This window comes from Syngnathus floridae, chromosome 3, assembly GCF_059516105.1.
Source record: "Syngnathus floridae isolate MCC-2025c chromosome 3, RoL_Sflo_1.0, whole genome shotgun sequence".
NCBI classification, from domain to species: domain Eukaryota; kingdom Metazoa; phylum Chordata; class Actinopteri; order Syngnathiformes; family Syngnathidae; genus Syngnathus; species Syngnathus floridae.
This window is the reverse complement of record NC_142415.1, coordinates 11020604-11037846: the sequence shown is the minus strand read 5'-3', so window position 1 is coordinate 11037846 and position 17243 is coordinate 11020604. Positions and strand designations below refer to the sequence as shown.

The 17243-nt window shown below is 40.8% G+C and overlaps 1 protein-coding gene across 2 annotated transcripts; it reads left to right on the top strand.

Annotated features, from left to right (window-relative positions):
• Positions 1 to 136: 136 nt before the first annotated feature.
• Positions 137 to 16223, top strand: secisbp2l (SECIS binding protein 2-like). 2 transcript variants are annotated; one of them, XM_088371075.1, is made up of 18 exons: positions 137 to 414; positions 4122 to 4303; positions 5593 to 5917; positions 6409 to 6547; positions 7861 to 8084; positions 8298 to 8322; positions 8454 to 8518; positions 8654 to 8764; positions 8848 to 8964; positions 9624 to 9791; positions 9881 to 10022; positions 10128 to 10297; positions 10635 to 10767; positions 10849 to 11011; positions 11550 to 11770; positions 11984 to 12138; positions 12221 to 12437; positions 12661 to 16223. In XM_088371075.1, the coding sequence occupies exons 1-18, from the start codon at positions 394 to 396 to the stop codon at positions 13293 to 13295; spliced, it is 3213 nt and encodes a 1070-aa protein (XP_088227201.1). In that variant the 5' UTR covers positions 137 to 393; the 3' UTR covers positions 13296 to 16223. The 2 variants fall into 2 exon arrangements, with proteins under 2 accessions (XP_088227201.1, XP_088227200.1); XM_088371074.1 differs by having other exon boundaries at positions 8451 to 8518.
• The last annotated feature ends 1020 nt before the right edge of the window (positions 16224 to 17243 follow it).

Below are 17243 nucleotides of genomic sequence, written 5' to 3'. Positions count from 1 at the left end.
GGGAGTGTTTACTTTCACCATACCTACCGTCGCTGACGTCACTTATTAAAGAGACTGTGCCTAAATGACGCGATTGGACGAAGCAGCACAATCCAGCCAATAGGATCGTCGCTGGGCCTCAACTACTTCCGCTCAGGTGACTGCCGTTTCTCACTCGAGAGTCAACTTGGCTTCAATCGCAGTGTGCCAGTGACCAACGTTTGGAGCTAACGCACTGCAAGGGGACGTATCTCCGTCTCAAAGCTGGTTAGTGTACCCAGTCAGAACCCGAGTGTACATATCAAGCTTAGGGGATTGTTGGTATTAATATTTACCATGAAGAAATTAAAAAGGCCTGCATCCTGACGTCCACTGTGGGGTCAGTGACGGACAGACGCTGTGTCGGTGACTGACATGGATGCAAGTGACATTAAGGTAATGCGCTTTTCTTAATTTCGCCTTGTAATGTTGCAAGTTATTTAATTTATATGTAGTTGATCACGTTTAAAGCACACGTTGTTTTGAGATGGGAGGCTCAACAGTTCTTGCTTAGCATCGTCTGGAGAGCTAACGGCAAGGGCTTTTGTCAAATAACGGCTATCATGCATTGATATTGCTCTTGTGTTTTTCCTGTCTTTTTTTTTTTAATGAAATCTATGTGACATTGGTTTTGTCGCCAGTTGAGGGTATGTTTTATGCTCCATATATTGTCATCATTTTCTCATACAATGAGAAGCGACGTCTATGTTGATGCTAACTTGGCTACATGAGCCAAAACATCTCAGCTGTCACTGGTTAGAAGCAGCAACAGCTGAGCTGAGTTCACTTGGTGAGTCCCGATCGATGCAGAAAAAAGTCAATAAACTCTCATGCAGCCATTCCTAGGGATTCGTAAGAGTGCTTTTAAGTGAGGCGCAGAGCTTTAAGAGGTATTGTGGAGCAGAATATGTCTGGTTCTTCAGCATTTCTGACATTCCACCGCCTCTCCGTGCGTGTATGTGTGTCTGGGACGACCGCAAAGACATTCGGCGTGACGGTGTTTTGGCATGTGTCGTCATAAGGTGTGGCGATCGGTTCAGGGTGAATATCAAAAAACACAACAAAAACAACAAACAAAACAACTGCCATAACATCCTACGTCACAACTTTGATAAATGTGCAAACAACTTTCAGTTGGAGCACTTCTGTTTTATGGATATGCACTGGATATGTACTGTAGGGCTGCAACCATCGAAATATTTTTAAAATTAGTTATTTGACCGATTAATTTAGAATCAATTTATCAATTTAGAAGCTTCAAAATTGATCAATTAACCGTCAACTAATCATCAAATTAACAACTGTTTTGATTGCAACCTCTCCACAGAAATATTCTCTGATTTAGTCCTTAATTAAAACAAAATAAAATGGATTAAAATAGATTCACCCTCCTAAAATAATGGCTGTCATTGTTTCTTTTTTTTTTCAGAAAATGCAAAAAAAATAAAATAAAACGGAACCAAATGCTGGTTATATCATATTTAATAATAATTTCAGGAATAGGGAATCAAATGGTCTGTTTAATTAAAGATGTACCTGATCTTACCATAGGTTTGATTGTGAGTTTGAATGATGTTTGTGTGGCCTGCATTTGGCTGGCCACCAGTTCAGGGTGTGCCCTGCCCTCCCGCGTTAAGACTGCTGGGATAGGCTCGAGCGCGACCCTCATGGGGATAAGCGGGTCGGAAGATGAATGAATGCGCAATGTCTTATCAAATGGCAATCATTTTAATAAAGGTAACCATTTAGTGCTATTGTGTTAAAGTTGTCAAAATCGTCTAATTTCAGAGTCACAATATGCCCATCTCAAAGACATGCATTCATTTCCTAATGGAATTGTACTTTTATATTTGAATCCGATTTTTTTTTCTCATGCGACCAGTGTCATGTTCATATGTGGCCTTTGATCATATATCGATCAGATATATTGCAATGCAGTGGTAGTGGTTTTGCTCTGCATGACAAACATGACTCTTGAATGGCTTTCTATAGTCGCTTCAGTCCACCCACTACCCTCAGCACAGACACACGACATGTATGAGTGTAACGGTAAAAAGTGACATTTACTAATGATTCAAATTATAAATGACAGTTGTTTGACACAAAGATGCTTAATTCTAGCTAAACAAAAGCTTCAATGGATCCCTCTCTAAGTGTTGGCTCTACCATCACCAAAGGATGCACATCTGTCTGTGACCTCAATGCAACTTTGACAATTGCAGCTATTCTCCACGCACGCACGCACTTGCACAAAGTCAGTCAGTCTCTCCACGCTGTTCCTTGCATTGTAATTAGCTTATCTTGTGTTGCTTTCTTATTTATCCTCTTAGGCTTAATCCTGTCACAGCCTGCCATGGGAGCCTTTTTCCTATCAAGGGCCATTTCAGTGTTTTAAATGGGAAGTCAACTCCCAAAAAGTCTTCACAATATGTTATGTGTCCCCCACTAGACTAAACATGGCCTTCTGATTAGTATTGCGTTTGGAATATGAGTTAAGCAGCAAAATTCCCCCCGTTTGTATCCATCTCAGGAGGCAGCCATTTTGCCACTTGCTGTTGACTGAAAATGACTTCACCGTTGCTAAGTCCTCAGGTCACAACCAAATGCAGCTCACCAGTTTTTTTTTTAACTGAGCCATGCGTGATAGGTTTTGACCTCAGACCTGAGAAACTGTGATGTCATATTCCATCAACAGCAAGTGGCAAAATGATCACACCATGTGATGAAAAAGAAATAGGTGGAATTTGTCTGTTTAATTCATATTCCCCAAAATAAAAAAATAACCCTAACACTGTGTCTTGACTAGATGGGCTGCACACAATATATGACAAAGAAAATTTGGGGGTTGACTTGCCCTTTTAAGTCCTACTAATCCTACTAAGTAGGAAACTTTGGATCCGTGTTTATTTTACATTATGTGCATTATGTGCATTTATAGGGTCTAGTTTTTTGTTTTTCATTTTTAATTGTAACTACAGGCTTTTTCACCGCTACAAAACAATCACTTGCAACCTCATCATGCTGCATCTTAAGAGTCAACATTGCTGTTTAGTTTCTGTGAATTGGTTATATAGGCTTAATCTGCTACATTTCTATTTAGACAAGATGACGTTTGTTGATGTATGAAGGAAAAGTGTGTGGCGGTAGGAACCACCCACCGCCAATGGTAGTGGGACAGTGGCTTGTCTGTGTTACAGACGGCACTGTTTGAGAGAAATTAGGAAGCCTCTTTGTTTGCTGAACTTGTTCACCCCTCTTTTTTAATTGGCTATCTTGGATACATCTTAAAGATGACAACAAGGACTGTTTTTAAAGTATTTCCAACAAACAAATGACTTGATGATCGTTGATTAGTTGATTAAAATTTTGGGGGGAAAATTCTTGAAAATGTCAACAGCAGTAGTTTCCCCGAATGCTTTGGCAATGTAATCACACACAAAAAAAAAACCGGACCCAAAAAGGGTGACGTTTGTCTTCACGGAAAAACAACGAGCTAGTGTAGCTGGTAAAAATTCTAGATGTGTTGCAATCATACCAGAAGTGTGTTTTTTGGGTTGGACCAATTAATGTCAGCCATTTAATGGGCTGTTATCACACACTTGATGTTAGTTTTCCCACCAAAACCTTTTATTATGTCTGTGGGAGTTTTTGTGGGGTAACTACATGTCAATGTAATGTAATATTTCCTACTGTTGCATGTTGGTGATTACCTGGTGGAGCAGATGTAGATCTTTTGGGACTTATTCATTATCTGTGTATATACATATAATATGTGATTCATCAGCATCTTGAATATCGAAGCCTAATTTTAGTATGATCATTCCTACCGATTTACTGTTGAATGTGGATCGTTTTTATGTTTGATCTAATAAGATAAGTGTTCTACCACCACATATTTGCCATTTGCTGTTCATGCACCATTTTGGTGGCATACGACTATTTTGGAGTGAGGTCAGGAGTTTAATTTTGTCAGCCCATAGTTCACCATACTGTATATGGATCTGAATACCCCAGGCTTCACAGTTAGTTTTGTCATTTTAATGCCTTAATTTGGTTCCCTTCCTCACATTCCACCAGTAATCATGCTTTATTCTTTTTTACAGGATGTAAAACTTTCAGCCGAAGTAGAACCCTTCATCCCACAGACGAAAGGTCTTGAGGGATCCCTGGTCAGCATGAGTCTATCTGGAGAGCCGGGAGGGGGCAACGAAGGAGTGGAAACTACTCCCATTCCGAGTTACCTCATCACCTGCTACCCTTTTGTTCAAGAGAACCAACCCAACAGGTATTGTGTCACAGGCTGGGAAATGTCGCCGCTAAGTAATACGCCCACACCGCATTAGAGTGATTATCTGGAGTGCATGGTTTTCTCACTCTTACTTGAGTTGAAATCTCATGTCGAGACAACACCTTTTGAATGGAAGAAGCCTCTCGTGTAAAGTAGCCTTGCTTCGTTTCCTGACTTGTCCCCTCCCATCATTGTTCTGCCCCTGCACCAGTGTGAGCAGAGCTCTCCATGAGCGTGATTACGCCCGTTGTCCGCGCTTCTCTAGTTGAGTGCATCCTTGAGAAAAAGACATGGCACCATAGCCAATTTCCAGCAGGTCCTATTTGTTCACACTAGTGATCTTCTATATCCTGCACACATCCGCACTTTTGTTTCCTTCCGTGCTATTTGAATGCAAGGAAATGACTGCTATAACGGTTTGGTTGTGAAAATGTCAACCATTCTGTAGCATGACCACACCAGCACCATCTTAACAAACCCTCATGTACTTCATTGTGATGCCACAGATGCAATCATCATCCTTCCTCTAAAGGCCTTTCCAAAGCCCTTAGCAACATCTTGTGTTTGTTGAGGTTGTTTTTAAGATACGCATTTCATGTTCAGAATCAGATTAGAGTATATAGCTACGTGATCAATCAGTTTTATTCATTGAGTTGACTAGATTTGTCATCTTTTTTTAAGCAGCTTCTGGATTTTCTGCATCATCGCTGACATGCACTGCTAACACTAATAACATGGCTGCGAACAGAGAGGAACTATTTCACAAAAGTCTGCCTGAGTGTTTTTTTTAGAGACTTCTCCAATCCCTCTCGTGACTGTTCAAAAAAAGTTGCTAACATGTTTCATAACAAAAAGTACCTTAAGACTACTTGTGCTTTTAGTAGCCGCATGAAGAGAAACGAAAAGTCGTACTTTTACTTTACTGTTCCCACGCACAAGTTGCCACCGAGGGTGCCAAGGTATTGCTTTGCGTTTATGCCAGGGATTATAGTCTTGTTATTTCCTTTTTCTGTAAGCAATAGGATAAAAAACAATTCCAATTTGATAGTAGATTTTTTTGGGAAGTTTATCTGGGCTGTGTTACGTTAATGATAGTATATTAATGACAGTATATGAACTGGGTGGTAAAAGTCAAAATTGGTCTGTTAGTAATTCTGGTAACAAAATCTTTTGGCCAACTCGGTCCGTTAAGTGGTAGTGGTGAGTTTTCCAGGGTTCCCAAACATCAAGAGAATGAAATAATCTTGTGCTTTTTTTATTTTTTTTTTTTATTTTTTTTTTTACAGGCAGCATCCAGTGTACAATGGCGGGGATCTGCGCTGGCATCAGCCCAACCCTGGCCCCGGTGGTCCTTACTTGGCCTACCCAATCATGTCTTCCCCTCAGCCCCCTGTTTCCAATGCCTATACCTACTACCAGATTATGCCTGCCCCATGCCCACCTATGATGGGCTTTTACCAGCCATTCCCTGGTACCTACGCAGGACCAGTGCAGCCTGGAGTTGTTAATCCCGTCTCAACAGATGTTGGCGAAAGGCCTCTGCCTGTTGGGCCGGCATATGGGATAGCGAATCACAGAGGAAGAGGCATGGTCCGATCTAATATGCCCAAGGTAAAATTGTCAACTTTTTCACTTGGCACATACACAGATAAGTGTTGAAACCGCTATGTTAATGAATAACATACTAATAATAAAAGAAAAATGTTAATAGTAATAAGTAAAAAAAAAAAAAAAAACCCCAAAAAAACTAGACATTGCTTTGAAATTGTGGTTCAACAGAATTATTAATAACACATAACAAAAAATGCCAGGACAAAAATGATCGTATGGCCTAGAAAAGATTGAAAATAAATACCGGTCCACAAATTTTTGCTAATTTTGTTAATCAGAGATGCATGAAAACCTTGTGATTTTTTTTTTTCCTGTCGACTCCAAATCTGCCCTCCTTTTTGCTTGTGATGTTGTTTTTTTTCCAAATAATAATGATAATAAAAATAATAATAATACATGTTTGATGTTCCTGTGCCATTGTATTGTTTTATTCTCATGTTGAAGATATTACAGCAAACTGTCTTTCCCGCCCTCATTTTAATATAAAACAGCAACATTTAGGTGTTTGCCAGCCACAGAGGGGTCGCCGTACCCCAAGCAGGACTTTGGCTGTGCAGAAGGAAGTCTGCAACAATGGTTATGATGGTTGGACCAAGAAAGTACTACTGGTGGATGCTGCCCAGCAGACAGGTAAGCATCTTCCTCCTTCATTGCTTTAGGAATGTAAAAGATGGAATATCTTCAAACTTTAAAAGTCTTATCTTAGCTGTTTAATAGAGCAGTAAAAGATGGTAATGTTTAACAAAATATTTATTTGAAAGTATGTTACTTTCATTTTAGTGAGGAAGTTAAGCCTACTGCCAATAGCCAATAACCGCATCTTCTGGTTGTACTAGTTGATGATGCAAATGATTGGGCTCCTGAACAAGAAGAGAATGTAGAGATTCCAGTTGGGGCATTTACTTTTGTGCAAGTCATGATGTCACATGAACTGAGTCTGGTTTTAGTAAAATAAATGACCATTGCATGCCTTTGAAAACATCGACAGTTCCATCAACATGAATGCCCCCCCCCACACACACACACACTCTTCAGTAGGATCAAGATAAAAACAAATGATCCATAAATTGAAAGGCCTAGGTGCTTCAACTGGTGTTCGAGAGAGACTTTGCAGCAGTTAGCAGAGCAGTGTGTGTGTGACATGCCAGAATCACTCGCACTCAATAGAGAAAAAAGCTATACTTACAAATTTGAACAAAGCTCTGGCGGGGGGGCAGTGAGGACACTGCCCTCCTATGAAATATGCTGTGACCACCCCAGGTTCCAGGCCAAATAAATGACTTTTGACTAATGTCAAGTTTTTTCAGGATTTATTTTTCTTATTTCCGCATTTCCCCTAGTCCACTGTAAGGAACAGATACGTTTTCTGAAGAATTTGGGATGTTTCTAAAAACTTTTGTTTGTTTTCATTCAAAAACTCATCGATTTTGTTAAGAGATATGTGTCAACAGCATACACTGTATATAGATATATATTGTATATTGTATACTGTATATTTCATATTTAATTTTTTTTTAATCTATTTTTGTTTCTTAAATTCTAATGTGTCTTGACTTACAAATAAGTCGACTTACAGCCTGTTGGAAGCTATTTTCCTAATAAATTGAGAATTACCGGTCCGCTGTATTTTCATGACTGTGTCATTCTGATGAGGAACCCAAAGGTACTTTACAGTGATGTTAAACATTTATTGATGTACTAGAAAAGCATCAAAGCACAGATGAGCTGTTAACAATAGTAGGTGGCTTAATTGGCAGGCTACGCCTCATAAAGGATGATAAATAAGACCTTAAATCTGACAGTTGTTGCTGTTTTGACTATGCTTTTAATTAAATATCACATTTGTCATAATGATGAAATAACTACCGGTAATGAAGTGTTATGTGATAGTACATGTATATTGTATCAATGTATATGTGTCTAATCTGATCCCTCTTTGTTAGATTTCCCAGGTGAGGTATCTGGGCGGTGTTTTGGGGAGCCTGCCAGTCCGCTACTGTGGAAGAACCGAACAAAGAGGCAACAGGCATCCAATGCAGCTGAAAGCTACAGCGATCAGGGAACCAGTGAAGCTGACATTGACAGCGACAGTGGATACTGTAGCCCCAAACATAAGCAGGCAGCAGGATTAACACATCGAACAGTAGAGACGTCCACATCATGCACCGTATGGCAACAGGCTTTTTTATTTTATTTTATTTCTTTAACGCTGTTGACTTGGCTGCCCATATTGTTCTGTTCGGCAGAACAGGCATTAGTTTCAGATGTATCCATTAATATAAAGTTTTTATTTAAGTTGAAGTGTAGCAATTTCATTAAAGACACATTTCCAACTGTCAAATCAATTATGATGTTAACTGCAATTTTTTTTTGTCTTTAGGGGGTTGAGACTGGTGTAATGACAAGTAAGTTTAAATGCTGCTCTTATGAGTGCATTTCTTTTTAGTACTTAATATGTCAGTAGTGGTGAAGCTTTATCTTTGCATGGCCTCAATTATGAACTGAAATTTACAATGCACTTGGTCTCCTCTAGCAGGTACATGGGTAAATTTCCACAGAGCAGACCAGAGGAAGAATCCTGAACATAGTAACTTCTCACAGGTGCAGTAAAGAGTACTGGAGTTGATTACTTGCATTTATTAGACCACAGAATAATAATAGATAATAATATTACCAGACTATCCGGTAAATTCCCCGACGGTGTTTTTGTCAACGTTGGCTTTTTTTTCTCTGTAGGATTTTCACAGTGCCTGTCCAGGGCGTGGTTGTCCAAACCAGTCGGAACAGAGATTGCAGCCAGTACTGGTCACACGTGATGAGATCACAACGGAGCCCCTTTACTTTGAAGTGAGAAAACGATCATATTGATGTACTATTTCACTCGTTCCCCTTTTTATTTCTTACGATAAAATATACTTTATACACACAAGGATGAAGATGAGAGAGATGAGTTCCCAGACTTACCCACTGGAAATAGTGTCCAGCGTTGCGCCAAAGCAGACGCGCCATCTCAGAGTCAAACACAGCCAAAACTGTGTCGAAATCTGGTAGGCCAAATGCTTATTTGTAGACCGTTATCAGAACATATCTTAAGTCACTTTCAGCTAAGGTTCAGCCTAGTTGCAATAGATTTGGAGCGTTAAACGATGTTGTTTATTTTGCCACATGTAGCGAATGCAAAGGGGTTTACAGTTAATTTCCAAAATGTTGAAAGGGGGGGGAGGGGGTGTATTCTCAAAATCATCATGTAGACCGTCTACGTTGTATAGGCTACAGTGTGCATGCAACCAGGAATGTGCATTGGATATTTTAACTGAAATTGTTGCAACATTTTTCTCAAAAATGTTCACAAGTTATTCCTGTTTGGTAAACTCCAAATTTGTTTGATGTGGAAAACATCTAACCTTTTTACAGCATCTTGCTAGATGTTATTTTCAGTAGAATATTCTTGCGTGAATATGGGAATTCCAAATGACAACATGCTCTGGCTGCCATTCGGGATTCATTAGATTCGTAGTTACAGTTGTAACGTTGTTTTATTATTCCAAAGCTGTTGTTGCCCATAATAACTGTCCGGCGCCAAAAGCACTCCAATAAAAAAAGTGGTCTACAACTGAACCAAACTATTCCACTTGGTGAAAAACTGGCTCTGTGCTGATTCTTTTGCAAAGCAACGGAACATTTCATATTTTATTCCTTATCACAGCTAGAAAACGTAGCAGACAACTCCCCGATCAGCATTGTGCAGACACCTATCCCCATTACCACATCGATTCCCAAGAGGGCCAAAAGCCAGAGGAAGAAGGCCCTGGCTGCTGCCGTGGCCACTGCTCAGGAATACTCAGAGATTAGTATGGAACAGCAGAAATTACAGGTATCGTGTTAGGAACTCAAGACTTAATGTTCATCTGGAGTCAACTGTTTTAGTCAAATGATCCTGTTCTGTCTTTTACCTCTTAACAGGAGGCACTCACCAAGGCAGCAGGCAAGAAGAGTAAAACTCCCGTCACGCTGGACTTAGGAGACATGCTGGCAGATTTGGCTAAACAGCAGCTGGCACTGAAGGCCAAACAAATCACCAATACCAAGCCACTATCTTTTGCAGGTTCCCCAAACCCACCGCTCACTTTTAATATTCTTTTGGAATTCTGCACCTTTTTTTTTTTTTTTCTTTCTACACATCTACTCACGTAGTTCTGTTCCCCCGCAGTTGGAACAACTATGCCATTCCACAGCACTGGCAGCTTGACAGCTATGTTGAAGGGTCATCCTCAACCTTACTTGGGCTCCCCTAACACTCTGGATTCCACTGCTCCACGTATAAAACGAGGGAAGGAGCGGGAGATACCCAAAGTCAAGCGACCAACGGCTCTCAAGAAGGTTAATGGGTTGATGATAATGATTCAAGAGAAGCAGGGACACTATGGCCTTACATTACATTTTATTGTCGCTGTCTGGCGAAACGCCCCATAACGAAATATGTAATTTTTGAATGAGAAAAATCTGTCTCTACATAGTGTTATTTTTAATATTAATCAATTTAAAGTGGTGAAAATAACCTTGAAATGTTTCAGAAACTGCCATCTATTTTCTTGTTTAACGGATGCCGTGTGGTGTACTTGACATCTGGATTGGTTTTGGTTGCTTGATTTGTTAAAATTGATCACTGTAATGCTTTGTTGTCATTGTTCTGACTGTTTTTATCTGCTTTTTTTAGATTATTCTCAAGGAGAGAGAAGGCAAAAAGAGTAAAACAAGCTCAGCACAAGAGTTGCCTAGCCAAGAAGAGCATAGGGATGATTGTTTACATTTTACTGAAGATCTTTCACAAGAGCCTGCCTCTCAAGAAGGTGGGATAAATTAAATACAAGTACTTTATTCTCCCCAAATCAAATCCCTGTTAACAGTTCTTACTTGACTTTATGTCACAGAAAATGGCCTGTGTGTGCCCAGTGACACATCCCTCTCCCCAGCCAGTCAGAACTCTCCATACAGCATCACCCCTGTTTCACAGGGTTCTCCTTCGAGCTCCGGCATTGGGAGTCCGATGGCCTCAAACGCGCTCACAATAATCCACAGTCGACGTTTCAGAGAGTAAGTGACTCACTCTTGCGAATAGTTATCCCACCCAAAAATAGCCTTGGATGGGAGAAACATCTAGAAATTAGCGGGTCTTTTTTTCTCAGGGGGCCCTTGTACAATACAGAATTGTAGAGTAGGGCACAGATGTTTGATACATTGTGCCTCCTCAGCAAAAATGTATGCAAGTAGCCACAAAGCTATCTTTGTGTCTTCCGCTGAAGGCCTATTGTACTTGCCCAGCCTTCTCTAACACATTTTGCATTGATAGCCTCCAAATGGCCCTTGCAGCTAAGCTCCTTGCCTTCCTCTCCTGTGACCACCAGCTCCATACGTCATCACACCAACAGCTTAAAGCCTGCATCCTGTTTTGACTTCTTTTTAACATTGTTCAAACCCACCAATGATCACCCCAAACATCAAAGTAAATGAATAAAACATCACATCTTATAGGCGTCAAGTTGTCAAAGCAAAATTTCTTAACGACATTAGTGGTGATTTCTTATTTCCTTAACCTTGCCATTCTTCCATGTCATGTTGTTGCTCTCCTTAGGTACTGTAGCCAAGTCCTAAACAAGGAGATTGACGAGAGTGCGACGCTGTTGCTGCAGGAGCTGGTCCGTTTCCAAGACCGTTTCTACCACAAGGACCCCAACAAGGCCAAATCCAAACGCCGCCTCGTCATGGGCCTGCGGGAGGTTACCAAGCACATGAAGTTGCGAAAGATCAAATGCGTCATCATCTCTCCTAACTGTGAAAAGATCCAAACCAAAGGTAGGGACCAAGCTGTGCCCTCACTGTGGCATACAACCACAATTTTGAATTTACATTGTCAGTCAGTTATCCATTTTGTTAGTAAGCGACAATGTTTGATACAGTGCTGTACTCCAGATAGATCAAGTGGAACTGTGCCCCCAAGTGTCATTTCACTTTTGAAAGCTCGTTTATTTTTTAGAATTTGAAGCATGTCTGTGACTTTTGTTTCAGGTGGTTTGGATGAAGCTCTGTACAATGTAATTGCCATGGCCAGAGAGCAGGGGATCCCGTTTGTGTTTGCATTGGGCAGAAAAGCTCTCGGGCGCTGCGTCAACAAACTTGTGGCTGTCAGTCTGGTTGGCATCTTTAACTATTCTGGAGCTGAGGTACACTACCTTGGTTTATTACCTTTATTTTTCATATGATTGTTCTTCATAAAATAGAGTGCATCTTATCTGCTTCTTTCAGAGTCTATTTGACCACCTGGTGTCACTAACAGAACAGGCCAGGCAGGCCTACAAGGACATGGTGTCATCTCTGGAACAAGAGCAGGCAGAGGAGGCTTTGAAACACGTCAAGAAAGTTTCGCATATGGGACATTCACGCAACCACTCTGCAGCTTCCGCTACGTCTTTTTGCTCCGTCATCTCTGAGCCCATCTCAGAGGTCAATGAGAAGGAGTATGGTGAGATGCCTCGTGTCTCTTTCCTTATCTTATTATGCTTATTAGCCACCGTTAAGAGCGCCTAACTTGAATATAATGATTTCTTTTTAGTGTGTTCATGTTATTTTCTCTTTCATTTGTGCTCAAAAATGCATGCGTACTTCATTTCGCTACTCAGAGTAACGGTTTTCTATACGTGTTTATCATACGAAAATGTTCATCAAGCCTTACCTGCTTCCCGCAGAAACCAACTGGAGAAGTATGGTTGAAACTTCAGATGCTCCGGAGCCAGTGGAGGCCGAAAAAAGTGTCCCTTCCCCTTCTATTGCTCCCCCCAGAGACAATGAGACCCCGGCAGTCCCGACAACCGCTGCCCCGCAGAGGGCGCCGCTCCCGACACAGGCTCACGGCGAGCGAGATGAGGTCCGCGCCGATGACCGCCTAGAGCTGGCCTCCCAGCAGAGCACCGAGACAGGCTCGCTGGATGGGAGCTGCAGGGGGCCGCTCAACTCTTCCATCACCTCCACCACGTCCACCTTGGTCCCTGGCATGTTGGAGGAGGCAGAGGAAGAAGATGAGGAAGAGGAGGATTACACACCAGAACCCATTTCCGTAGAGGTACCCACTCTCAACAGCCGCATTGAGTCGTGGGTGTCAAAGACCTTGGAGAACATGCAGCTGGGTAAGAGCCAGGACAGTACAGACGAGGAGGACGAGGAAGAGGAAGAAGAAGATGATGAGGAAGAAGAGGAGGATGAGGATGATGAGGAGGAGGAGAAAGCGCAGAGCGAGGATGAGGAAGGCCTTGTTTCAGACGCCATCGCAGATACCAACGTAGAGAGCAGAGAGCAGGTGGCGGCCAAGGAGGTCACGGCCTGACCTTTCAACCTCCTCCTCGTCTTCCTCTTCTCTCCTGTCTCACCCACGTGGTCTCATCCCATAAAACCAGCAGCTGTTCTCCTTGCATCTCCATGACTCTACACCAGACGTAATCTTACACCTATGGCCTGATTTACTCAAGATTTGCGTGTGCAAACGCAGGCAAATAGAACCTGATGTCTTTTCCCACATGCTTGAATGCCAGGAACAAAATCTAATGCAGCATATTGGCTATTCAGCGACGTAATGATTCTCAAACGTTTTACACAAAGCATCCTGAGCAACATAATATACACGTAGTGTAAAATCCAAAGTTTTTATTCAAACAGAGGAAGCTGTGATTTTATTCCTGAAAAGTATCATTGTTGTCAGGCGAAATCCTTGTATTCCCAAATCATCAGTTTTCCACAAAACGAATAACTACCATCTGACTTGAACACCACATTGTTCAACTTGGTATTTTACCTTTGCTGTCATGTACAGGTGTGCACCAACATCAATGCATTTTCATGCAGTCAATAACCTTTTCAAAACCGAAATACTAGCAATGGTCTCTTGTTAAACTCAAGTTGCAGGGACAGCTGCTCTGAGAAAATGGCTGTCTCTTTAGTCTGCAAGGGCGGAATGCGGATGTCTCCTCTTTGGTGAGGAATTAGCATTTTAACATGGATAAAACCTCCCAAAAATTGATTTTAGCATGATATGCCTCTTGTTATTATCTTTATAAAAGAATGCAGACTTTCAGTCCTGAGGCAACAATACCGCATGCCTCATACAGAAGCGGTGGACTTTAACAATACTGCGTTTAAGAATATTTTTTGGGGAAAAAAAAAAAAAAAAATGCACGAGGACAGACCAATAATATGAATTGTGGGAAAATATGTAATTGAACACAAGGGATCCGCCTGACCGCAACGATAGATTGGTGTAAGCCGTTGTAACATTATGCCATCTGTGACCACTTAAATAGGAAATAAAACATTGTACCTGTGTTTGAAAGTAAGCCGTTCCAAAAGAGTCAATGAAAATGTGTTTAAAAGTTAAATACAACTGACTCCCACTTAACAAATGTACTAATTTGAAAAAGGTTGAAGCAATTGTAACTGAGTTATTATTTCAACATTTAATTCAGTGTTTGTTTACATACCGCGAGAGAAAGCCCACGTACCACTCCACTTACTGATCTAAGGGCCGATGCTAGTCCCAAGGTGTCGTCATGCCATATCACCTATGACAAAGCTCAGTTCATACATGCTAAAATGACTCCAATGCAAAAAAATACAATGTGATTATTTGTTCTGGTCTCTCCTAAAGAAATTTTGTGGCGCGTTGTTTCGCATTTTAAGCACCATGTTCGACAGGATGGCAGATACATACCATTCACTACTAATACATTTGTTTGCCTCTTCTACTTACACTTCTAATTCCACCACTTCATTTTGCACTTGTTGTGGTGCTTTCCCAAATTTTGGTGAAAACCTTTCTTGTCTACAGGGGGCTTGATCAGCCCCTTTTGTTCACAGCGCACTTGACCTGTTAGTGCAGGGGGTGTCCAAACTCGGTTCTTGAGGACCAGGATAGATATCAAGCTTTTTCGGAGCTTGCTCATGTGCTGTGTTACTAGTGAGTCAACACGCCATTTGGCATCTTAGTAAATCAGGCCCTTAATCTCAGGCATCTGTCAGTGCAGACCACTTGCACGCAACGGAGAGGCTCGAGGACCAAGCGGCAGCAGGTTCATCTAAAAAAAAAAAAACAATTCAACCCCTAACCTGTAAAACTTGAATTTGGAATAAACCTTTGTTTCCATGTGTCCTCATCCCAAGTTGACAGTCTCCATTTTTGGGGGCAAGTGTTCCGAAAAGCTTCAGAGAGCATGCGACTACTCTGCTCCCAAATTCATGGAGCGCATTTACAGCTCTATGTGGGTGTGAGTGTTTGTTTACATGCACATAGCTTACATTTACTTTGCTGTGTTTGAGCTTTACCTTTTTTGTACATACTGTGTTCATGCTAGCACTTCCCCCTAAAGGAAGGAAGGAAGGAAAGAAAGGAGACACTGTCTGGATTGCTTAGCCGCTGTGTAGTTTCCCCAACAGCATTCTCGCATCTGTGGCAGGAAGTGTTTTATTATCGTTGAATAAGTGGTTTCCCCCAGTTTCCATTCAGATGATTTAACTTCTAAGAAGCAGAACAGTAGCGTCTGTACAGTACTTGGTTGTCAGATTGAACTTGCTGTGTTGCTGTCGTGTCGGTAGAAACAGTCACGATCATGCTTTGGGCCTTTTACTGAAGCCTTGTCAGGGCTGGGTAATGATATTTTATTACGCCGCAGTTGTCTCATTTGTAATCCATTGCAAAGTTTTTGTTTCGTTCAAAAAGCAGTTAACACTTTAAATTGTTCGATTGCGACTATCACCCCGAAGACCCGTGTTTACGACAGCACGGCTGTCGTTCAAACTACTAATGCCTTTTGACGACAAGTATTCGATTGTGTATATAAGAAAAACACCCAACCACTTTGTAAAGCCATTTTAAAATGTTAGAAGTAGAATTGAATTAAGTCAGTCACGTGCTTAAGTGTCACACTTTTGGATCCGGAAAGTATTTGTAGCTTAATAAAAGGTACTTTGTCCTCGTGGACCTTTTTGTTGCCACATCCATCAAAGTGTTTATCGACAACAAGCGTGTATTTTTTGCACTATGTACATACAGTACTAAGAAAGAGGTCTTGTGATTTAAAATGAGCAAAAAAAACAAAACAAAAAAACGGTTCGATGAAGTACTTTTTCAGTGTGATGTCTTTATATGAATATTTATGAGTCTTTCACAACTTCATTAGCAACATTGTAAGAGGCTGTTTCTCATAATCCCTAAAATTCATGGACTGTTGATTTAACATAATTAAAATGTTGTTTAAGTAATTCATATGGATGTTTTGTTCATTTATGTACAATTAGATTTTTTAGTTGCATCAGAGCCGGAACGCAAATATTCTGCACCTTTGACTTTTACACAGAACCCTGAAACGATTAAGTGATTGCTGCAAATGTGTGCTTGTTACGCGGGAACATGACACCCCACATTGAGAGCAATTCCAATCGCTTTCCCATCGACAGTTCACTTTTTTCTATTGTTGCAATGCATTGGATGTTTTACAGGCTCTGAATGCCTGACGTTAATTTGCTTGTTTATTAAATTACCTAATTGAATTGGATCGACTGGGCAAAGTAAAATATCAGTAACTTAACGTGATAGTCTGTACTGTCTGTTCTAAGCATGTTATCGTTTGAACGACTACTTTTGGGTTAATTTCACCCAAGGGTATTTTAGTTAGCTAAGCACATGAAATTCATTTTTAGGAAGTCAACACAGAAGCATCAAGTAATTAGTGCTTCTGTGTTCATGTTGCTCAAACGTATCCCTATATATAGAAAAAGAAATGTAGAAACTGATCATTTTGTAGTGATCTCTTGCTTTTTTTCCTTCCTGTCGTTTTGTTACTATGCTATTTGTTGTCCCAGTTTGATTATCTAAATTAATTCAATACAAATACGCTCAAGTGTAGTTATAGCAGATATTCAAGGATTTCAACACAATGAAACATGAATGTAAAATGAGGGCTAAACGACTGTGGTGGTGGTTTGAGTCCTTGCATTGTTGACCTTGAGTAGTTTTATAGAGTGGCCACTAGAGGGAGGTCAAGCGGAGCTAAGGCTCCATTCACTCATCCTTGATCTCGCCCCATTGCTTTGTATAGTGTTGAGTTGAGACTGTTTAGTACAATACAATAATACCTACATCTTAACATAGGTCTTTCACAAACGCTGTCGCTGTAACAAAGCCTTTTACAGAACTTAAATTAGAATATTTTTTTAATTTCAGCCACACTCAATGTCATGCACGCTACAGAGATAGAAATAAGATCATACATGAAGCATTTAAAAC

Excerpts from the sequence above, each read along its gene's own strand:
- secisbp2l (XM_088371074.1), top strand. The coding sequence starts at position 394 with ATGGATGCAAGTGACATTAAG. Across the intron at positions 10,298-10,634 it reads GACCAACGGCTCTCAAGAAG|ATTATTCTCAAGGAGAGAGA; the intron begins GTTAATGGGTTG and ends TGCTTTTTTTAG. Across the intron at positions 10,768-10,848 it reads AGAGCCTGCCTCTCAAGAAG|AAAATGGCCTGTGTGTGCCC; the intron begins GTGGGATAAATT and ends TTTATGTCACAG.